At 33.6% G+C, this 25,178-nt stretch overlaps 1 protein-coding gene and 1 pseudogene across 1 annotated transcript; both read right to left on the bottom strand.

Moving 5' to 3' along the window:
* Nucleotides 1-2,744: 2,744 nt before the first annotated feature.
* On the bottom strand, nt 2,745-9,638 carry LOC120196155. Its single transcript, XM_039198027.1, has 14 exons — nt 9,534-9,638; nt 9,233-9,373; nt 7,638-9,128; nt 6,622-7,551; nt 6,386-6,512; nt 6,221-6,309; nt 5,834-6,078; nt 5,230-5,316; nt 5,014-5,113; nt 4,634-4,841; nt 4,420-4,555; nt 3,510-3,660; nt 3,348-3,473; nt 2,745-2,993 (listed from the first exon to the last, which is right to left on the bottom strand). Exons 1-14 carry the CDS (start codon nt 9,636-9,638, stop codon nt 2,745-2,747), a joined length of 4,185 nt encoding a protein of 1,394 aa, XP_039053958.1.
* A 10,342-nt stretch (nt 9,639-19,980) lies between these two features.
* Nucleotides 19,981-21,551, bottom strand: LOC120196154 (annotated as a pseudogene).
* Nucleotides 21,552-25,178: the final 3,627 nt, after the last annotated feature.

The following is a 25,178-nucleotide window of genomic DNA, read 5'->3' as shown; positions in this document are numbered from 1 at the left end:
TTCTCTAGGGTAGAACCAATAGTTTCCCGCCACGTAGATTGTGCTTTATCATTATTCATGAACTTCCTTTTCCTTATTAGGTGGCCGCCGGAGCTTGGACACTCCTCCATCCATGTTCAGAAGCAATCGGAACGCACTTAGCGCCCGTTTCGTGCCACTTTGCACGTTGGTCTACTAAAAAAAAACACTATATTTATTCTTATAGATCAATCTAAAATACTTTAATATTATTTTTATTAAATAATTATTTTTTAAAATATCATCTTTCCTCTGACTATCCACATAAAGATTATATCACCATTGTGGCATAAATCACCTTGTATAATTGCACCTAATGATAAGAACTCCTAGACAACTTAACATTTATTTTTGGTAATAATATCAATGTTATCCATTTGTTTGAACCCATTTTATAAATTAAAGCATTTTATAACTTCAATCGTGTTAATATCTAATTTTACAATAAACTATTTTTTTGAACGACATTACATTTATCATTGTTATTAAAATATGAAATTATCTGTCAAGCTTGCATGAAAATTTCCAGATGGGACGAAGGAATTTTTGTTTCCACCGGCAGTGACTCTGTCATGGAGTTTTCCTTGCATGGGTTATAATTATTTATTTATTTTTCTGTATACATAAAAAAATGTTAAATTGTAAAAATAACAGATGACATTTGCAACTTTTAGAAAAGTATAATCTTATGCATCTTCGTTTGCCTGAGCGTTACTTGGGTGTTTCATTGGTCACAAGAAAACTTAGTGAGAAGGATCGTGTGGGGTTAATTGAAAAATTAAGGCTAAATTGGTTCAATGCTCCAATAGGCATCTCAGCCTATGCTGGTAGGTTATAGCTTATTAAAACTGTTTTATTTAGCATGTCTAACTATTGGTGCAGACAGCCCATTCTTCCCCAGGCTGTTATTAGGAGGGTGGAGCAACTATGTTTTCGTTTATTCCGGAAGGAATCTGACTATGTGGCTACCGGTGCTCGAATTAGATGGGATCATATCTGTTTTTTTTTAAGTCTAAAGGAGGCCTTGGGGGTATGAGACATTAAAGCTTGGAACAAGGCATGTAGTTTTCAATTGATAAAGTCCATTCTTGCTGGGGAGGGATCCCTTCGGATGGCATGGATCCATGCTTATGTGGGAATGAATGCTAGTTGGAGTCTTCGAAGGCTTATGAAAATGAGGCGTGAAGCTTATCCTATCCTTGCAAATGTGGCTAACAGAGCTACTTTGAAGGCTGCCCGGTTTTGGGAGCAAATTAGGATCAAAGATGCCAAGGTTGTTTGGCAGAAATTAGTAGGGAGGCTTCCCACTTGTGATAGATTATTGCGTTGGGTCATGCAAGTTGATGGCAGATGTTGTATTTGAAATGATGCTATGGAGTCCATTGATCATTTGCTCTTCGAGTCCTTTTGCTACAGACAACTGGAGGGCTATCTTGAGGCTTCCCACTTGTTAATTATTAAATGTTAATGTTAATTTTAAAATCTTTTATGTTAGTCACTTATGTTTAATTATATATATATATTATTCAAAGTGAGTGGTGGGAGAAAACTTTTTAAAAGAAAGATTTTTGCGTGAAATTTTTTGATTTTATTTGGGAATTTAGAGGTAAATTAGGAAATTTTGAGAATATATGGAAATTGAGAATTTAGAGGGAAATTGGAAAATTTAGATGGAATAGAAAAATTTGGGAAATTGGCGTTAAATATAGTGTCCAACAAGATATTTTTGGGTTAATTAAGCTCATACTCCTCCAACAATCATCATTTTTCCACTTGTATTTAATTTTTAATTTCTTTCATTTTAGTTATGGTTTAATTGTAAATATCTTCTTAAATTTTTAATTCGATGCAATTTATAGAAACACTATGTATAAACTATATAAAGTAATAAAATATATAGTTTATATAAACGGTATAGTTTATATTTATATTATTTTTCATTTATGTTATAATTGTTAGATAATTTTTTGTACAAAAATTAAACATTATAGTTTATATTTATATTTTAGAGAATTAATCACGTTTAATACTAATATTCATTTATTATGAAATTAATTATTATTTTATTACCAAAATTATTTATATTATTAATGTAAACCATTAATATATATTACATAATAAATACTTTCATTATTAATATTATTTTTTCTTTATATAAATTAAACTATATAATTTATATAAATTAAACTATATTAATTTTCCTTTGCATTATTAATAATGTTTTATCTAATTTACATTTAAATAATTTTATATAATAGGTCTATTTATTAATATAATTATTATAATAATTATTTTATTATAACATTTAAAAAGTAATCATATTAATATTTTAATTACATCATAAGTTAAAAAACTGATAATTTATAAGATTTCCATGGTAATATATAAGTCAGATAAATATCAGATCAGATCATTAACAAGTCGGATCATTTACAAGCCAGGTTAAAAACATGTCAGGTTGAAAACAGGTCGGGTAATACCAGTTATTTACCAGGTCAATCTCGGGTTCGGGTTCATATCAGTCGGATGCAGTTCGGGTTCGGGTATCATATTTTCTGTTCAATTCGGGTTTAGGTCGGATGCAGGTAGGGTTCGGATCCATAATTTCCCAAGTCCAAATCGGGTTCAAGACAACACCAGTTCCGACTCGAGTCGGTTTCGGATCGCCACAGTGCAGGTCAAAAACAGTTTTGACTCAAGTCGGTCTCATTCAGTTTTTTACAGCCCTAATTCTTAGCCGCCGTGTGCAGTCCTTTCGTGAAGCTGATAGCCTCAATCGAGTGCGGTCCATCCATCCGCCTAGCCATCCCTCCCATCATCATTCCGTGCTGGTCTCGAGCAATAATGCCAATAGCGGCTGCACCCGTGTTGGGACGGAAAGCCTCATCAACATATAATTCATTAGTTTGAGTAGTTTTATGATGCTTAATGGCATTTATACTTCTACAAGATATAATGCTTCTTGTCACCCAACACTACAAAACCATCAAACAAGCATGAAATAAAGGAGATTCATACAAAATTGAGTGACTTTAATGGTAAAAGAAAATATTTTTCTTGAAGAAATTATGTTCGTATACTACTTTATAATCACTTCAAACTGTTCAAAAATGAAAAACTCAAAAAAAATAAGGGAATTATACATGCATGATTAATATGGACAGAGGACACTCAATGAGCACACACAACGTTATTCCCTAGACTATACATTAAGACATTATTAGACCTTATCCGAGCTTGAGATGTTGTGTCCAACTGTACAGAATATTTAGACATCCATGACAGTAAAATTTGGATGCCCATGAAAGCAAAACTCATCTCCTACTTACACATATCTCCCTGCGCTTACACAGCCTGTTAAAATTGCTAGGAATGCTCTTTCTTTTCTTCAAACCGGTATCCTCGGCTAAGCACTCTGGATTGATAGGAGCCTCACTTTGTGTAGGTTGGTTTACCTGTAATTAAAAAATGGGTCAAGAAATTGGTAAAACAAGAAAGAGAAAATGTGGATCAGAAAGGAAAAATGAAATGAAAGATGGTGTTGATGAAGGAATGATAAAATGCTTTGGAGTCGTTAAAAGTACCGCAACGAAAATCTGAACATCGCTTTGACTGCTACTAATCCCTCCTACTGTATCAAACCTGACTTTAATTGGCATATTCAGCACCGTTGAAAGCAGTAAGTTTTAACAGAGAATAGAACACCAAACAAATTTGAGGGGAAAAAAAGGAAGTTGCTCATAATATGAATGGCCCCAAGTGATGTTTCAGCCCAAATGATTCTAGAGGATAGGAGGATTTCACTAGACTGATCTCTCTTCAAATTTAAAGATGCATAGAAAACCACAGGCTCAGAAATAAACAGATCAATAGATGGTCAATATAATCTTCGGTACAAGCCTCAATGATGGGTTTCCAGATGAGTAATAGTTATCAACTTTGCAATTGAACCCAACAAGACAATTTTAAAGAGGATATACAGAGAATGATGGCAAACTATATGCACAAAACACATGGTCTTTTTCCAAATGCTAAAATCAATATTAGTAAAGAGCATTTTCCCAAAGAAAGTAAGATCATCAATATGTAGTGTATACACTATATATGTGTTTGATAATAGAGAGGCGACTTTTGATGTTGATCATTTCTAAAAGGTTGGTAACTGATATTTGAAAAAATTAGGATCTAAGGTACAACAATGAACATGATGCCACTATTACTACCGAGAACCTATCAATCTGAAGCATGAAAATCCAGGTTGTGTACTACAGGTTATCGTTAGGATACTAAGCCAGTAGTTATCTCGAGTTTGGCCCATCCTAAGGAAAAATGAAGCTACAATGCATTTTACCAATTTCAATTTTTCTCTTCTAAATAGATTACTGAAGAGGTGAGACATACTCCAGTAGTCCTTCACCCATAATTTTGTTTTCACTGATTTGTCTTGCTTGGGATACTTCACAGACTGAATCAGACTCATCGTCATTGACATTATCACTGCTTTCAAATGCATCACTATGAAGTCCAAACTGGGATCCTGAAAATAGTGGAAACTAAAATGTGACTCACTGCAGTAACTAAGACTTGAACTAGGTGGCTAGGGAATTGGGAATACCAATTGATAAGCTTGATTCTGGTAAAGGCCTCTTAAGCAAAAGCTTCTGGCACATGGTAGCACCTTGGAAATCTAAAAATGTATAATCTACAAACTCTAATCTATCAGATGGCGTCATCTCTGAAAATCCAAACGAGTCGGTCCATGTGCGCAGCACATCAGGGACAGCAGGTAGTATCAGCCTCTCCACTCCTAATTCCATGAGCATCTGAAGAATTCATGCAAGAAGCAATGGTTAGAAATTTGTCAGATGCATGCATTTAGCATGGCAAGAGTTCGATGATATCTAATCCCAGAAACTTCATGCAATATAACTTGAACAAATAGTGGATATAAAGCACTACTAATAAAAGAAACAATACAAGCGTGACATAGCTTACCCTTTCAAGTTTGTTCATCAAAATGCTGCACATTCCAAGTCGCCTATGTTGAAACCTGGTACCAATCAAAGGCATTTCGTCCACCTTTTCTCCATGAACCCTTTGAATGGTAAAATAGAAATAAAAACTACCATTATGAACAAGGTAAACATACAAACATCCTAACCAAGCTCTTCAGTCCTATATAGCACACTACTGTTAGTTAGAGAAGCTTACCTGATATTGGCAACAGTAATGAGTTCATCATGTCTTTCCAGAAGTATTGTGTAGAAGCCTTGGAAGTTCAGGCGGTTAAGTTCTGAGCTGTAAAAATCAAAAACCAAATGAATCAAACTTTTAAGCCACTTACTTTGATTAAACAAACAAAATTCGAATAAACCATAAGTGATAATAGTAGAGCAGCAACTAAAACATTATGAATTTGAAGTGTCAGCAGTAGGTTAGTATGGCCTACTGGCAAAGAAACCAATATGCTACCAAGAATAGCTATAAGGAAGAGTAAATGCAGGTAATTTAATAGTAATCTTTAAAATTAGCCAATTCAAACCATTAAACATTCAGTCCAAGATAATGTTTTGCCAGATTAACATAAACAAATCACACAAAAGTAGATCATTTTCCTCCCCTAGGCGCAGGCATAGACAGCATACACCATCGTTATCATAAGTCACTCCAGCCATAAATCTAAAACACTCAAGTTTTGCCACATAAAAATTTGATTTGCAAATTAATGCAAAGTTTAAAGCAACGATTTGCAGAAAGAGTATCCAGCCCATACTAAAACGATCAAAATGACATGAGAAAAATAAGAATTACCCACCTTCTACTGAATATAATATCTGCAACAAGATCTCTTCCTGTACGAGATTCTTTGACAGGCTCAAAACACTCATGCATCACTTCAAGCGCAATGCTAAGTTTGCTATAATTCTCAACCATAGTTTCATTATATGAAGCACCAGGATCATGACTCTCCGGCTGCACAGATTTAATTAATGTCCATGTTAGATTGTCTGTTCCAACAGGAATTGGTCTCCCTAAAAGCTTATTAAGGCCCAAAGATATCTGCAGCAAAACAGCAATTGTAAGCACTCAAAAGGTTACTAAGATGCGAAATGACTTGCGCCCCAAGGAAGAAAGAAATATCATTAGCTATCACTTGTAAATGCACAACACAAAATACAAAAATAAAGCTGATTGAAAGTACCTCTTCACACTTTTTACTGCAAAACCAATTTTCTTTTGCACACATTTCCAACCTATCTGCCCCTGCACTGCATATGCAGCCAACATGATCTGCATCAAATACACAAAACATTATAAATAAACCAATGTGCTTTTGAGTTATCAACAAATACAGAAAATAACATACATTTATGTGCACACTGAGCACAAGTGAAAAGTCTGTCATCCACTATACTTGCACCATCTTTAAGCTTGCTTTGACCACAAATCCCACAGCAACATGATGGACAGAACCAATCACCTTCTGGAACTGTCTATGACAGAAAATTTCAAAAGAAGAAATCAAAGATCTGTAGGATTTAAGAAAATGGAATATAAACATATTATGATGGGATGAACTGATAATAAAAACAAAAGTGATACCTTTAAATCAAGGCAGTTTTTATGGAATGAGGATGGACATTGATCACATAAAATTAGTTCACCCCCATACTGACAAACAGAACAAATTTCATCATTCTGGTCCATTCGGCAATTGCAGGTCAACTGGGAATTCTTCTTTTTTCCAAACTTCACTCTACTATTTTGAATTACTTGCATCTGGCAGTCCAATAGAGACCTGCCATCTTCCAAGAAGATCTTGGCAGCTGGTCTCTGGTGGTCACCACCGCCATGTGATACAAAACTACCAAGAGTGTATACCTTGCCACAACATTTGCACATAATTCCATTACGAGTTATCCTCCCTTCAGCTTTCAACCTCTGCTTCTTCCTCCAGTAATGTACTTTTGACCTTGGCAAAACAATATTTTTATCTATTAACCAAGACAGAACAGTTCGTGGATTTTGATGCAATGAACTAGGAGTTACAATCTGCTGCACTCTTTTGGTTGATTGTAGCACACGGTTATGTTGACTACCTTTAAGATTCTCTCTTAGTTTGATCAGTGCCGCAGGTAACTTTCCACCTTTCAATCTTGAGATGCTAGTGTATTTAACAGGTAAGTCAGCTCGCCTTTTTTTTAAGTCAAATGCAAGATATGACAAACTATCTCTTCTCTTCCTTTTAGGCTTTTGAATGACCCTACTTTGCTCAACGACATTTCTTCTCTCAAATCTCGAATAACACTTCTTGGACCAGTTTGCAGATTCATTATTTGATGGCATCCAACTTCTCTGGATATCCACAATAGCAAGTGTAGAAGAAAGCTTTTCACTCACTAACTGACAATCAATCTCCTCAACAGCATAATTTTTTTCCACTGGACTAGAGGGAGAGGCATCAGTTTGAGAAAGTCCGCCTTTTTTATACAGTTTTTGCAGGCTTCCCGAAGTGACTGGTACATCCTTCCTCTTGGAGAAGTGTAGCACAAATAGCGCTTTCCATATTTGGTTGCATAGTGAAACGCCCAACCCAGCCATGAGAGATGCTTTTTTGCCTTTAGTGTCATATCACTTCCCTTGCATCTGCGAATCTCATCCAATTCAGCCTTAGACCAGTCCAAAACAGCTTGAGGACAATATTCTGGTTCAATAAAATGTACTCCCTTGATGTTTGGTTCAACAATACCTAGATGTTGTACATCTTTGGGGTTTGAACAAATTTGCTTTCTGGAGCGATCTGTCAGAGCTAAACAGATCTCATGAAGAGAGTAATAACAACGCCCAGCTGGTGAGAAGTATCTCCACCTGAGGATTTTTCCGTCTTGCTTGGTCTCCATTTTCCATCCTTGATACAGAAGATGCTTCCTAACATCAGCTATCAGAGAATTATCACGCTCCTTACTAGCAAGAACATATTTGGTAATGGCATCAGGGCATGACTCAGCTTTAGGAAGAAGCTCGGGGTCAGGAGGCATCCATGTTGCAGTTACATTGGGCCCTGAATGTTTAGCCCTCCTTTCAGTTGTATCTATATCAGTGCCGGAAATCCCTTCATTGCTAGCTACAGAACAGATGCTGGAAATTCCACCTACAACAGAGGGTGAGATCAACAAAGCCTCAGGTGAACTACAGACAGCTTTATCAACACAGGTTTTGGGCAAAACACTGTTATCATCCTTGAAAAAATGCATCAGCTGACCGGAACTTGATTTCCTTTGAATTGATGGAGTTCTAACTGTGTCTGGACTCAACAAAGAACTGTTAACGTGATTCTTAACTGGTACAAGAGCAAAAGTGTCACCTAAATTTGCATCAGTACTCATATAAACATCTGCATCCGGTATAACAGGCTCCTCTTCTGATTTGGTTTCTGGTTGGGAGAAAGCAGGAAGGCCTAATACCTTGACAAAATGATCCGCAGTGATTTTATGGTTATCTTTTATTACTTCTAGCACCAATTCTTTCCACAGAGACTCACAAGAAAATGTCCACTCTCCAACATTTTGAAAATCCTTTCTCTCTCGTAAATCGTACCAAAATTGTTGTACAGAAAAAGAAAGAAACCATTCTTTCCCGTATTGTTCAATCAACTCAAGAAACAACCAGGTTCCACGTTTTTGCCACTCCTCTTCGAAGTCGTTCCAATCTTGAGTAATTCGTAAGTTGCCAATTTCAGCAGTCATTTCATCACCCAAATCAGGGAAGAAAACTCTCCTCTTCTCTGAACCAACTTCATGGTCCAAAATCACACCTTCCCACCAAGCATCATTATACAATACATCAACGCAGAGCCCGTAGCAAAGGTTCCATTTGCAGAACTCTAGTTCAGGTGGCAATTGCCTTATAGTCCCTCGATAGTTATAGTGAGTCTCACATGAACAAGCAAAAACATTTGTTACAGCAGAAACACTCACAATGTCGACGAGCTTATCAGAACCATCATCAAGAAGAAGATGATCATACTTGACGTGACACTCTCGCTTATTCCATGAAATAACACTTCCTTGATGCCATGAACCTTGAAACCCTTCTTCAACACTCCTCACCTACAAAATTTCAACTTTGTTATGCAAAGAACAAATCCATCAATATCCATATTTAAAGTTTAAAATGATCAAAACAAATTACTGTAGAATTCTGAAACGACTACTATTAACATTGCATGGCAACCAAACAGACCCCAAACAGTGCTTATCTTCGCATTGTTAATCAGGTAAACAATTAAGCAGCAGAATGCAGCTCTAATAACACTGATTAAAAGCAAGCTTTCATCATTAAACAAAACCCAATTCTAAAAATAAAAAAGCACCCACATTAATTAAACTCCGTAAGACCCAAGAAAATTAAAACCCAGAATTCGAAACCCCTAAAAAGAAGAAAAGAAACCGACCAAGAAAGGATAATTAAAGGGGGGGACTTAAAAAAAACGATAATGGAAACAGCCACATTACCTCGACTTTTTCGTTAATATCAAATTTCTTTCTTTCAAAAATTCTCTTACGTTCCGTTTTCCACGAAGCAGAGGCTTTGTGTTCTAACAAACCCATCCCCGCCATCGGAGACCCGAAAAGCGTTAAATACTTGATAACCAAAGTACGTTATAAAGAGAGTAGTACCACCGAGAGACTCTTATACAGAGAGAGGGAAAAAATAACAACAAAAAGGAAGGAAATCGCTATAAAATAACAGCTTGTTTTTAATATAAAGAGAGGGAACAAATTTCTCCTTTTTTTCTTTATGCTTTCTGGCCAAGTAACAAGTTTTCTACTATACTATTCTCATTATCTTCCTAAAACCCCAAACCCTCTGCTTTTGCATGCAATATCAACTGTTCATCAATTAGGACCCGTCAATGAACGGTTGCTTTCTCGGGAAAGGAGAGAGAGATTCATTAGTCTTTTAGTCCTTTAGTTGTGTACATAAAAAAAGAGTTTATTTGGTTCGTGGGACTAATTTCAATTAATTTTAACTTGTATTAATTATACGGTCAAACTGTGAAACTCGTCTTAAAACAATAATGTTTAAAAATATATTTTAGATCAACCAAATTATATAAAAAAAACTTTATAAAGTTTTGAACTGCGTTAAAATGAGTATATAGTTTTGATTTAAGTTTACTTCAAATTTAATTGATTATTGTATATGCAGAATTGGATGATTGGATCGATAGGAGGGTGAAATTGGTGAAGACGAAGCATCTTAGGTGGAGCGGGGGTTTGTAATTTGGAGTTTAGGGGTGTTTGATGCGCAAAAGATTATTTCTCACGTTTAATTCACAGAAAATTATTATAATGTAATAATTTATTATTAATAGTAGTATTTTATTAATTGAAATGATGGGTATGTTATTATCTCGGTAATTAATCATTCTAGTCACTTTAGGTAAAAATGTCTTTGGAATAATGTATTCTTTTTAGATGGATCATTTTTAATCTTAATTTTTCGTGTTTTACTCAAAATTATAAACATAATAATAATATACAAAGAGTTTGATTTAGTAAAATATTAATAAATTTGAGCCTTTAAAATTATTTCATAATTTTAATATTTAATATATTAATCATTTTAAAATTTTATCTTTGAAAAAATGATATTATTATAAAAATTTAATTATTTAAAATAATATTTAATTTTGAGTTATTAAAAAATAAATTTTATATTTTAAAAATATTATTTTTGTCAACTCGAGATCATAACATTATTTTTCATATTATATTATATTTTATATAAATAAATATGATACTTATAAAAACTGTTTAAAATATAAGTTTGATAATTGATATACTAATTATATTAATTATATATTAAACATGTTTTTCTTAAAAGTTAGATAGTGTAACAATTAAAATATTTTTATGAATTTTTATTAAAACATTTATAATTTTATGTTAAAGTTTAACTTGTTGAAGAAAACAAATATCACAAGGATAATTTGGTAAAATATGCATCCAAATAATCTTAAATTCCTCAAATAAAACATTGTAATCTTACATTCCTATTAAACAAATCAAACAAGGTAATAAAACATTCTCATAACAATATTACATCCCAATAATTTTATTACCAAATGTAATCTTCCATTCTATAAACTAAACACCCCAATTTAGGCATAAGATTTAGAATATGATTTTAAGTTTTTTACTTTAATATATGTGGCATAAATAATATAAAATATGATATTAGTAAAATAAATCATATCATTTGATTCAGCACCAGAATGATTAGAAAAATATCAATTTAAAAGTTAAACAATTAAATTAATATCAATTTTTTCTTAAATTAATAATATTATTTTGTTCTATTAAACCATAAAATATTTTGAAATACAATAAGAATCTATAAAAATAAGTAGAAACTAATTATATAAGTCGAATATTTTTTTTAAAATTATTGAAATGTACAAATTAAATTTCTAAAAAATATATCATACAAGTAAATTATTATTCAAACAACTTATAAACACAAACACATATTATTATCAACAGTGAATGATAAAATCATCGACATTAACATAAAAATACATATAACAATGATGAATCATTGAGAAATTGACACTGTCATAATTCTATTGTGATCTATCTTTTATGATTATCAATATAAAGTCCAGTGGTCTAAATTAAAAATAAATCAACAGAATAATTAGATAAATATCATATAAATATAAAAATCATAGGTACGAATGATGGGTCCAATAGTGCTCAAAATATCTTTCCTTATTCATTTGGAATCGAAATTACCAATGCAGTATTCGCAAAAACAGGTTTTGCATGCGGCAATACTAATTCTGAATCGGTTTGTTTGCTCATAATCCCTCTGTGGGTATTTCAGATTTTCCCTTTTTACCTCTGGGTTTACCTTGATTTATCTTGCAATCTAATGTTTCTGCTGGTTTTGGGTTAGTTTTAGTTTTAGAGTTAATTGGTTGATAGCTTTGTGATCTGGATTCTTGAATTCTTGAATTATATTTGATTCTGTTGCTTTCCTCCTTTAATTCTTTAATCTCTCTTGGTTTGTTTTGAGATCCATAAAGCCTAAAATCTTGACTGTGATTTTGACTCTTTTCACTTCAATTTCTGATTTTGTTTTAACTTTGTTTATAGTTTCCGTTAAATTCAATCTGTGATTTTCTTGAAGTTTAATCCGAACTGTATATTTAGAATCATCAATTAGCTTTACTTTTTGGTAGTTAGAGGCTCTTTGATTACCAAAGACTAAATTTTGTGCTAAATACCCTAGCAACCTTTTTAGCTCTGTTTCCATCTCCTTTTCGCTTCAGATTTTAGAGGTTTTTGGTTTATTTATTTTTCTGGGTTTGATTCGATGTTCATCTTCATCTTCAGATTGTAGTTTAGAGTTTTTTCCCCTGGGTTTGGTCTGTTTAAACTCTCAAGAACAGTGAATACCTCAATAGTGATATATATGCTTGCTTATTATCATTTTCTCTGCAAAATTTTCTGGGTTTGATGTTCATCTTCACTGGTTTTGTCAACTTATAGTTTCTGTTACTGGATTTGGTCTATTTTACTCTCTGAAACAGTAAATACCTCGAAATTATTTGATTAGATTTTGTTGGAATTAACTTAACTTCTGCTCTTTGTTTCCAGTCTGCTATTATCTTCATCCAGTATTCTGCTTAATTAACCTCTAGTTATTGCGTATCTTAATTTTCTAATTAGTAGTATCATTTTTATCTATTCATTTTATTCTATTTCCTCCCTTTTAACACTAAGCTTTTAGCAATAATAACAATAGTAACCAACTAGTAATAATTAAAATCCTACTTAGTAACCAACTAGGCTTTTTAGTACCCCTCAATTCTCTAGCGTTTTATTGGTGCATCTTCTGTCTTCTTTGGATCATTTTTCATAGTTTCTCATAGCTTCGACTATAGATGATTTCTTGAGGTCATGTCCTTCTTTTAGAGCCCATGGGGCATAGGAGGAGGGCTCGACAGAGTGGTGACAAGGAGACTAGACTTAGAGTGTGCTCGTTGAATGTAGGCACATTAAATGCTAGGCTTCTGGAGCTGTCCGACGCACTTAATAATAGGAAAATAGATTTTGCTTGTATTCAGGAGACTAGGTGGAAGGGGCTCGCGCCAGAGAGTGTAATGGGTACAAGTTGTGGTATTCAGGCGTAGATAACGCTAGAAATGGGGTGGGTATCTGGTTTCCTCTAGGCTCAAGGAAAATGTAGTTGAAGTTTGTAGATACCGGGATAGGATCATGATGATTAAGGTTATTATAGAAGAGGAAGTGGTGAATGTCCTTTCAGTGTACGCCCCACATGTTGGCCTAGGGGAGGGGGAGAAACGTTTGCTTCTGGGGATCAGTTAGATGATGTACTTAGGAGAATTCCGGAGGACCAAGAGTTTTCATAGGGGGAGACTTCAATGGCCATATAGGTAGTACAACCGACGGGTATGACGGTGTTCATGGGGGTTTCGGTTATGGTAGCAGGAACGATGAGGGGCGTACGTTGCTTGAATTTGCTACTGCTCACGATTTGGTGATCACTAACTCCTTATTTAATAAGAGAGATGCGAACTTGATTACGTTTCATAGCGGGGGACATTGTACCCAAATCGACTACGTCCTGGTTCGAAATCGGGATCAATGGGCTTGTATTGACTGTAAGGTGTCCCCTGAAGAGGCATGTGCATCGCAATACAAATTGTTGGTTTTGGTGTTCCGCGTTCCGCACGGGCGGAACACTCATAGGAGGGCTAAACTGGGTAAACCTAAGATCCTTTGGAAGAAGTTACATGGAGCGACAGCTGATGACTTTAGGAGTAAGGTTTTGTCTAATACAGGTTTTGGAACTACAAACTCAAATAATGCAGATTTGTTATGGAAAAATATGACAAATTCCATCAGAGAGGTGGGCAAAAACACCCTGGGGTTGTCCACAGGGAAGGCCAAGGAACATAAAGAATCGTGGTGGTGGAACGACGAAGTCCAAACTAAGGTGAAGACAAAGCAAACTTGCTTCAAGGAGTTTCTACAATGCAATGACGACGAAGTAAGGTCGAGAGCTAAACAAAGATACAAGGAGGCAAAGCGGGAAGCAAGAAAACGGTGGCTAAAGCAAAGGATAAGGCATACGAGGAAATGTACAAGAGATTAGACACCAAGGAAGGACAAAACGGCATCTTCAGGCTTGCAAAATCTAGGGAGAATAGGAAAAAGGATCTAGGTAGCATTAGATTATTAAGGACAACAATGGTGTTCTTTTAGCGAAAGATCTGATATTAAGAGGGTTTGGGGTAATTACTTCTTTGATTTATTTAATGACGGTGCCTCTCCTGTAGAGAAAGTACCGTTGATGGGTCATCCGACCATCATACATCGGCCAATGACTGCCCTACAAGTAGGATTGGGTTTGAGGAAGTCAAAATGGCTCTTAAAAAGATGGGAAGGGACAAAGCTGTCGGTCCTGATCAAATTCCTATCACTGTGTGGTTGGCCCTAGGAGAAGATGGAGTTAAGTGGTTGACCAACATCTTTAATATTATTTTAGAGACTGCCAAGATGCCAGAGGAGTGGAGAGAGTCCACGGTGATACCAATCTATAAGAATAAAGGAGATCCCCAACGTTGTGGTAACTACAGAGGTATTAAACTACTCAGCCATACCATGAAGCTATGGGAAAGGGTGATAGGCTAGGTTGAGACAAGTTACTAAGTTTTCGGAAAACCAATTTGGCTTTATGCCAGGCAGGTCTACCACGGAGGCGATTCATCTACTTCGACGACTTATGGAGAAATATAGGGAAAAGTCTAGAGATCTTCACATGGCGTTCATTGACCTTGAGAAGGCTTATGATAGCGTTCCCCGCGATACGATCTGGAAGACTTTGGAAACGCGACGGATCCCAACTATTTATTTCGGACGATACGTGATATGTATTGTAGATCTACTACATACGTCAGGACTACAGTTGGCGACACCGAGGCATTCCGGTGGAAATCGGAGCATTCCCGGTGGAAATCGGACTCCACCAGGGGTCTCTTAGCCCTTACATCTTCGCCTTGATTATGGACGACATCTTTTGTGCGACACCAGACGGTGTACCATGGTGTATGCTTTTCGCTGACGACATTGTCCTAGTGGCTGAAACAAAATCTGAGTTGAATAGTAGACTGGCTAACTGAAAGACTGCTTTAGAAGAAAAAGGTCTAAGGATCAATATTAATAAGACAGAGTATTTTATGTTCAAACTTCAGTAGGGACCAAAACGAAGACGATGTAGAAGTATGCATAGAAGGACACGTTCTCCCTCAAAGGATTGTTTCAAGTACCTAGGGTCTATGATACATAAAGATGGGGGTGTATGATGACGTTACACACCGTATAAAGGCGGGATGGCTAAAGTGGAGGGCCGCTACTGGAGTTTTGTGTGACAAGAAGGTACCTCTAAAACTTAAGGGAAAATTTTATAGAATGACAATAAGACCAGCACTATTGTATGGATCTGAATGTTGGGCAACCAAGAAGGATCATGTAAGGAGGATAGAGGCCTCAGAAATGAGAATGCTTCGGTAGACAGCGGTAGGACTCTGTGGATATGACAACAAACTCTGCTATTAGGATGTCCTTGGGGGTGGTGCCTGTTTCCGAGAAATTGAGGGAAGGAAGACTACGGTGGTTTGGGCATGTCCTTAGGCGACTACCATCTGATGTGGTCAAGAGGGTAGAGTCGATTACAGTCGACGGTACCAGAAGGAGAGGACGACCAAGGCGGAAGTGGGAAAACTGCTTGAGATCTGATATGATGGATTTAGCCCTTACCGAGGACATGACCTCTGATAGGAAAGTATGGAGACTTAAGACTAGGATAGTCGAGTAGTGTGGGTCACATCTCTAGGGTGTATCATCTCTGTCTCTTTAATGCCTTTGTAGTAATTTACATAACTTCTACTTTTTATCCGTTCTGTTATTGGTATTTATGAAGGCTTAGAACTGGCCTTGCTATCGTTTGACTTCTGTGTATCTTTCTCTCCACTTTTAAATTTAGTCGGTTCTTATGTTTCTGTCTATATACAAAGATTACTGCCCATTACAGACGCGCATATGATATAATGATTAATGACTGCATATGAATACTGTACAACTATGTATTATGTATTTATTTATACATGCATTGCATTTTATCTATATTTTTAATTTTCTGACTGCCGGAGGTCTTCCACGGAAGCTACTCTCAACCTGGCGTTGGGGGCAGCCTACTACCCTACCTCCCCTTACCCTATTGCATATGGGAATTGGGTTTTGTTATTGTTGTTGTTAGTAGGAAAATGGGAGGAAAGTGAGACTTTTCTTCCCCTGAATTTCTATTAACGGGTCGAAGTCTAATCTTCAACGGGGTAAGATTTTCTTTAACTTATACATCTTCTTCCACGCTATCATTATCAATAGAGATTGAGATAGACAGGGGAAGGGTCCCCTACAAGTTTTTGTTTTGGTTTACTTGAAAGATTAAAGATAAAATGCAAATGCAAATGCAAATGTAGAATTGTGGAGTTTGAAATTTTGAACTCCAAAGCTGATTGGGCCTTGAATTTCATGCGTATGTTGGGTCACGCGCTTTGGAACTTGGGTATATAGTACAAGGCAATTTTACTTTATCGTATCATATTCAGGTTGGGGAAGGTTTTAAAATAATATTATATTATTTGATTTTATAAATAATGATAAAATAAATTTATTATTAATAATAAATATTTGAAAACATAGAAAATAGTAATATTCTCTCTTTTTAGGTAGTGTAACATTATCTAGAAATGTTTCAATTTTAGATATATATATATATATATTTCAATTTTTTTAAAAACTAGATTTAATTATACGTCTAATCAGATATGGGTACAAGAATAAAATGTAATGGACTCGATTCTTTTTTAAAAAATAAATTTGGATTCGATTTTAATTTAAGGTAAAAATCTTTAAATCTGATATGAGATAATAGTATAATTATATAACTTATTTAGAGATATTGTAATAACACTTCTCTTTCTATTTTTTCAATTAAGTTCCTATTTGATTGAATAAAAATGAAAATTATATATGTGTTAGGTTAAATTGAATCAGATCAGATGTAGATTTTTATCCCAATAATCAAATTGGGTTTCTTCTAGTTGGTAAAACTTCTCTAGGACTAAGTCAAGTGACAAGCAAAAGATATATATTTAATTAAATTCGATTGACTTCAATCCCACCCAACACATTCATCTCTAAATCTAACGGCTATCTAACACAATTTAAATATAATTTAAATAAATTAAAAATAACTTATACGTAAAGAAATGAAGATAATGAGAAGCAGTTTTCCTCTTATTTGTCATAGAGATTTTGTATATGATCTCTTGTGTTTGTTTATGACAGATTTAAAACTATGATTATTATTTATTAACTAACGAAGTATATAAATAGTGAACTAAATTCTAAGAATTTACTAAAATCTAGTGAGAATTTTTTGTTGGTCTAAAAACATTTTTATATAAGAGTTCTTTATTATATGATGTTACTAGACAGTAAGTGTATAAATAAATAGAGTGGTCGATGAATTACTCGTGAAATGTTCATATAACATTCATTTATGTTTATTTATTAAGTTAGATAAGTGAGAATGGACAAATTTTTTATGCTCATTTACTAAATGAATGTGAATAGAAGTATGTTTGATTTGTTTATATTTACAAATAAGCTCGTTTATTGACTTATTTATAAGCTTGTTTGTTTGCTCATTTGTAAGCTCCTTTTCCTTTTAATTTCTTTTACATCTTAATTATTGATAAAGATATGGACTAAATTGTACATAAGATAAACTTTGGAGATCAAACTATAAAATCTAAGTAACTTAAAAACTAATGACATAATTTCACTATTTTTCTTTGGGTTACAAATAAAAATAAATAAAAGAGACATGAACCAAGTAGTCTCATGTCTATCAGTCTATGTGGTAAAAGAATTCCTTGAAGACCCAAATTCGAGATTGATAATATCAGGGTGTGGGTGTTCAATACAAGAGTTTGATAGTTATCTTTAAACAGATATTACGTTGTACTTACCTCGAATTAATAAAAAAAACTTTAGTTGTCGAACATTAAATGAACGTAAAATAATTATTTTTTCAAACATTAACATACATTTTATAAATATTGAACGAAATAATACAACCACATTAAAATAAATAAATGAATACGAACAAAATATTTTGTTCAAATTTAATTCATTAATACCCCTAGTAGACAGAGTTATATCTTCGTAGATGTAACAAGAAAGAAAAAATGAAAAAGCATTCGTAAAAAAACGCCATATTAAGAAATCACAATCTTTTAGAAAAATACATAAATAAGGATTAAAACCAATAAATAAAAAGCAAAAAGACAGTAAAAATGTCAGAAAAATGAAAAATACAAACTTTAAGTAAATGCGGCTTAAATTAACGGGCACGTGGAGAAAAATAAAAACCAATATATGCACTTTTGGGTTGCGAGTAGGTTAGAGAGAAGCGAGTTGGGTGGACCAGAACGACTGAGGAGAGATTCCAAGCTGTAACCGAGTCAGTAAAGCAATAGCGTGTTTCTCATTCCACTTTATTCTATTCTCGGGTGGGACCCATATCCATATCCATATCCAAAAATATTCACAAATTTACATACCAGTCTGGTTCTGTCCGGTCCACACAAATTATCTATTTTTATTAAAAAATAAATAATAATATATGTAATTTTGTATTAATATTTATATAATTTTGCAATTAAATGTTAATAATATAAATATATTAAAAGTTTATGTATTATTTTAAAATTTCATCATTATAATTTATTATTAAAAAATTAAGTCTTTATATTATTATTTTAAAAAAATTAATTTCCCTTATAAATTTTATTCAATATTATTTTTTAAATATACGAATTAATTTTTAAAATAATAACAAAAGAACCTTGTATATTTAAACCTAATATTTTATATTATTTAATTTATATCCAGATTGGAACGGCCTGCGAGCTGAAAATCATTATCCAAATTTGGTATGTGGTGGTCGAGCAGTCCCATGGACAGGGACGATACAAATATAATACGAAAACATTATACTTTTTCTGTATTAAAAATATGGATATTTATTTTCATTCATAAATTGAAGAATATTAAATGTATATTTGATTATGTATTTATTGTATAACATATTAATGATAATATAAACATTATATAAATATACAACCCCAATAGTAACATCTAGTTACAATAATAAGATCAATGCTGATAACAGTTCAAATAAAAAATAAATTGATTTAATATTTAGTGTTTTTGGTTTTTAAAAAGCCAAATTCAACATAAAAGCTACATAAATACACGGTTAATTATATGAAAAATTCTACGGTTAACGTGGTATACCAAAACATGTTCACATCGAAACATACAATTAATGAAATTAAAGGGTAAACTACACAAGTGATCACTAAATTATGATAAAAACTATTTTGACTATTGATGTTTTAATTTGATCAAAAAGTTCACTCAAATTTTTAAATGATTCAATCAAGCCACTGTCTGTTAATTTTTAACAGAGATATTGACGTGTCCGTTAATAAAAATGACATAAATATACTTTTGGTCCTCAATATTTACGCATTCTATAAATTTAGTCATAATTTTAATTTAATTTAAAAAATTAACCATCTAATCCGGAAGTGTCACTTGTCAACATATTATTGTGACACATTTTCATACATTTTGTTTTATAATATTTCACACATATACATATATATCAAATTATTGAAACAAATCTAATAAATAAATTATATTTTTCTCACACATATATATAATTATAGTTAATACAAGATTTGATTTTTTGATTTTTTTGTTAATATAAATAAAATTTAGTTTAATATTTTTATATTTTTAAATTGTATCCTCCCCCACAGCTCCCACAAAAGGTATCTCCCTGCTCTTCTTCATCCTCCTTATAACTATTATCAGCTAACCTAGGATTGCTTCTCGTCTGTCCATCGATTGACCTCTGTACAGTGAGAAAAATACCATAAAAAACCGAAGGCAAGCAAGCGAAAGAACAATGATGATACAGAGTTCAAATTGCTTTCACCGTTCACCTTCGTATTGTACCGTGACTTGCTTCCGCTTTCTACCATGGGTTTGTCTTTCACCTGCTTCCTTCCAGTTACCACTTCGAAGGCAGTGGGCAGATCGTTTATCATGCTAAATGAGCGCTTCCTGTAGAGTGAAAGGCAGAAAGTTTGTGATTTATAAATCCTATATCCGAAAAAAGTCCCAAGGAACGGTACTTGTAAGAGTGGATATATATCAAGCATCCTATGTTACTCCGTCCAAGACTCACGTTTGACGCATATCCACCATCCGGACATAAATACGGGGATATACCCTCAAAGAAACTTATAAACAAAGGCATACTTATATCCAACATTCACACCTAAGTTCGAGTAACATAGTCAAGCATTCCAACAATCACATCAGTATACGAAGAGTTTACCAAATTTCAGACTCAGACTCAACCGGTCTCTTTTCTCGTGTTTTTTTTTTCTCCTTAATTTTTTGTTTTAGATCAAGTCAAACTGTCAAAAGCATTCATATATCATTGTGAATAAGACGTAACCTTTTAGGGAAGCGACGGATCACAAAGACAACATCGATTCACAGCTGTAAAATCTAGGGTGCATGTGAAGAAAAGAGAGATGTCATAATATTGTACCTCTCGTTACGATTTAGTCGAGCTCCGAAGTAGAATGCCACGGAGAGCAACCAACAATCACTATGCACAGCAAGTCAGCAACCAGCGAAAGCTAGTCTTTACGGTTCACCCCATCTCTTGCAAAATTAATGCCCAATGCCGGCTCAGGGAGCTCCGGTGGAACTTCCTCCGCCGGTAAAGCTACCTCCCATGCCTCATTCGGGTGTCCGTAAAGACACAGGTTCTTCTTATCTGAACAACAACAAATTCAAATACTAAAAAGAGGATGCAAAAGCTACCTCCCATCACATAAGGACTACTCAGCTAACTCCAAAATTAAATGCCTCACAAGCAAAAAAGAATTCCCATCTCAATTTTCTAGTCAACTTTCTCGGCAAACCAAACATAAATACTAAATAGAAACACTGGCGAAGAAGTTTAAATACCCAAACCTGACCTGGACCGCATTGCGAGTAGAAATCATCTACATCTGATCCAAACAACATGGAAACATAAACATATCAATAAAACCCAAAAAGAAAAACAAAGAAAACAATAAATTCAATGAATGAAAATCTAGGGTTTACACAAAAAGAGAAAAATTACCGTAAGTGAGAGCAAGAACAAGAGCAGAGCGTCGAGCGTTATAGTCTTTGAAGATATCTTCGACAGTGCGAGGACTAGAGGAAGCCATTTTTTCTTTCCGAAATTACTATGAATAATGATTACAACTTACAAGTGTTTTTCTTCTCAATTTGTTCGTGGGAAAAAAAAGGAAAAAATCATCATAGATTTCTATACTTTTGAAAAAAAAAACCAATGTGGCCCTCTATTATTTTTCTTTTAGTGTGGCCCTCTAACTCAAAAAATAAATTAAATATGGCCATTTAACCAATTTTTTTTGTATTTAAATGTGACAGTTTTCAATCTGACGTGGTAGTCTATAGTTGCTGATAAGATAGTCTGGGGTGGTAGATTAACATGGCAAAAGACATGACAAATTAACTAAATTAGTAACTCAAACATGACAGATAGACTGTTAAGTCAGCACTGTGGACTGCAAGATCAACACCGCGAACTAGCACTCCAGTATTGTAACAGTCAACGATGAAAAACGTTGGTCAAAGAGCCACAATGGATTTGCTTTATGAGTTGGAGGGTCATATTGTGAGAAAAATAATACGATGACCATATTAATTTTTTTCTAAAAGTATAGGGACCTCTGATTTTTTTTAAATAACATATTTTTTTGTCAGTTTGTTCTCCGAAAAACAGACATTTTTAGGCTCTTATTTTGAGTTAATTTCACTACACGTCCTCAAAACTATAACACTCACTCTAAATTAGTTACCAAGTTTTTGTATACTTTAATTTCATCCCTAAACTATAACTCTCCTTCTAAATTAGTCCCTCAAATCTTAAACATTTTGAATCCATCCTCAACCTATGACCCCATTCTATATTGATCTTTAAACTTTTGAATATTCTAATTTTATCTCCAAACTTTTGAATGATTTAGGGGGAAATTATTGGAATGTTCAAAAGTTTGGGAATTTATTTAGACTGAGGGTCATAGTTTGGAGATGAATTCGGAATGTTCAAAGTTAGGGACTTATTTAGAATGATATTCATAGTTAGGGATTGAATTTTAATTTTAAATTTTAAAAACAAATTAAAATGAGAGTTATTTGAGGACATATAGTGTAATTAATTCCATTTGCTAGTACAAATGTGTGTATAAACACTAAAATATGTTTGTAATGTATTTTTTAATAAAAATGACACATTAAAAGAAATTTTCGAAAATTCAGTCACCCCCCAAGCTTATAGATGGATATGGCGAGTGTCCATATTCCTAGCCTATACGAGAAAAAGAATATGTTTACGAGAACCCTAAAATGGGAGAAATTATTTCATAATATAGGCTCACTAAGTCATTCATGATTCAAATCAATCATATATTTCAATTTTAAAATAACTTCTAAATAACTATCAATTATTTATTTACACGTAGGAAAGATGTGAAGATTCACCTAAGAAGAAATGAGATGAAAAATATTATTGGTTGGGATCACGGATGACGTGATGAGCCAGATTCATCTAATGATTTTTCCTAAAATGGATTGCATCTTCACTTTATGTAACGAAAATTTAAGGGTAAACTAGTCACTAACATTATCAATTTATTAGAAATCGATCACTCGCCGTCACTCGTCATTAACAGCCGTTATTGCAGTAATGGAATGCTGAAATGACACGTTAAACCAACTGACTCAGCATGTTTGACCGACTGTTATACTCTTCTCTTTTTCTTCATGTTTGACCTATTGTTTAACTTTTTTTCTTCTTCTTAGTTTTAAGTGAGATGGTTCTAGTCTAATCATGTCTGATATGATTCATGAATTATGTTTGAAACTTGTCAAATCATGAATGAAAGAGATGGATCCACTGGCTTTGGAAGAAAGTGAGGTGATAATGCAAAGCAAAGCAACCGTTAGATACTCAAAACTCAAAGTGCATTGTTTAGCCTTTCCCAAGTTACACATCAAAACAAGGAAAGACGGTTGTGATTTGTGAACGAATAACACGATCCCTTTTTCTTGAATATAACCGTTGATACTCAAAACTCAAAGTGCATTGTTTAGCCTTTCCCATTACACATCAAAACAGGAAAGACGGTTGTGATTTTGAACGAATAACACGATCCCTTTTTCTTGAATATTTAAAAATGAAAAATTTATTCCTTTTAATGAACTCGCATTTCGACAGTGATCTGGATTTGATCCAGTTCAAAATATTGAGATAAAGTAGAATCAATGGAGTCTCTTTTCTCCCTCAAAAGATAAGTCTTTCAACATCAAATCGTCAGGGACGCATGTTACATTTGTTCTTAGTTGATAGTTGGACCATGCATGTAGGTATGTTACCCCCAACAAAGGTCTCACCTGTACGCAAGTAAAAGGGTTCTTAAACAAACATCATTATCATGTACCAAAAAAACAAACAAACATCATTATCTAAATTAGACACACTCATTCACAGATGTATTGTTTAACCAAGTGTGTTGAAAGATAACAAAGCTATTGCCGTTAAACTCAAAATGATAGTTGGTGCCATTTTAAAAAAACAGTATACAAATCAAGGCTCCAACATAAGAGGAAGCGAGAAAATCTTCTGTTTATTCATACAAACACTTATGGCGGATAGATAGGATCTTTTTAAGTGGGGAGAGAATCAGATGTATAACACAATATATATTACGAAATTTCTAACTTATTTAGTGATTTCATCCACATTCATGGAACCATGAACTGATAAAAGTAGTATTATTTTTAACAGCACAAAAAAATATGCTGCTAGCTAAACAGTGAATCATGAAATTCAGGTTTTTATAGATCAAGAGCGAAAGAAAATTGAACAAGGGATCGGCCTTCCGATGAACATCTGGAATGGGAATCCATTGCCTAAATACTTTTGAAAAGAGGCTTTGTTCCAACTGTTTGAACTAAAATTATTACTATAGGAAAAGATGACCATCTTCAAAGTTTTATATCTGATATAACAAGAGTCTACCCATCAGACTTATAAGTTGGAGTGTCATCGTGATTGTTTGCAGCAATATGTTCTGATAAAATTATAGCTTCCTCCGGAGAACATAGCAGCTCCTCCATTCATCTTTTGCTCCTGGTGGTTCAACTTCATTCATTCAATCCCAGAGTCTCGAGAGACTTTCGTAACTTAATGTCTAATGAGAGTAGCTAAGACTGAAAGAGAGAGAAGATTCGTGGATATCATCTTTTTGCTCGTCGTAGTTCAGCTTTATCATCCAATCCGAGAGCCTCAGGAGACCTTTGTCACCGTGATATGTTCCAGCAATCAGAGCTGACGATGATGATAAAACAAAACACACGCTCGATGGTGCATCAAATTTCTGTTGGAAAAATAATAATGATGTTGTTAGACAAACAAGTTACTGGGAAATGCTTCTTTAGCTTGTGAAAGAGAACCAAACAGATTTCATGTACATAAACGAGGGCGATGAAAACAATAACAGTTTACAAATAATTATAAAATGGTCACTAAACTTTATTATGCTTTTATAAAATGATCATTAAACCTATCAAATTATTAAAAAATAATCCTTAAAACATATCACTAATTTGTGGTATACAGTAATTATTCTGTAACAATTGATAAGTACAATTATCATTTATAATCTCTAAAATTTTAATAATTAAAAAATCATTTTGATATAATTGAATGCTCAATTATATATTTACCCTTAAAAATCATTTGTCAATGTCATCAATGGCTTATATATGAAAATAATTGAATACCGTATATTAATTAATTATATTTTACAAATTTAAATATTACAGATAATT

Source organism: Hibiscus syriacus, unplaced genomic scaffold (genome assembly GCF_006381635.1).
Source record: "Hibiscus syriacus cultivar Baekdansim isolate YM2019G1 unplaced genomic scaffold, ASM638163v2 tig00117027_pilon, whole genome shotgun sequence".
NCBI classification, from domain to species: domain Eukaryota; kingdom Viridiplantae; phylum Streptophyta; class Magnoliopsida; order Malvales; family Malvaceae; genus Hibiscus; species Hibiscus syriacus.
Note: the sequence above shows the minus strand (reverse complement) of the source record. Positions and strands in the feature narration are given on the sequence as shown.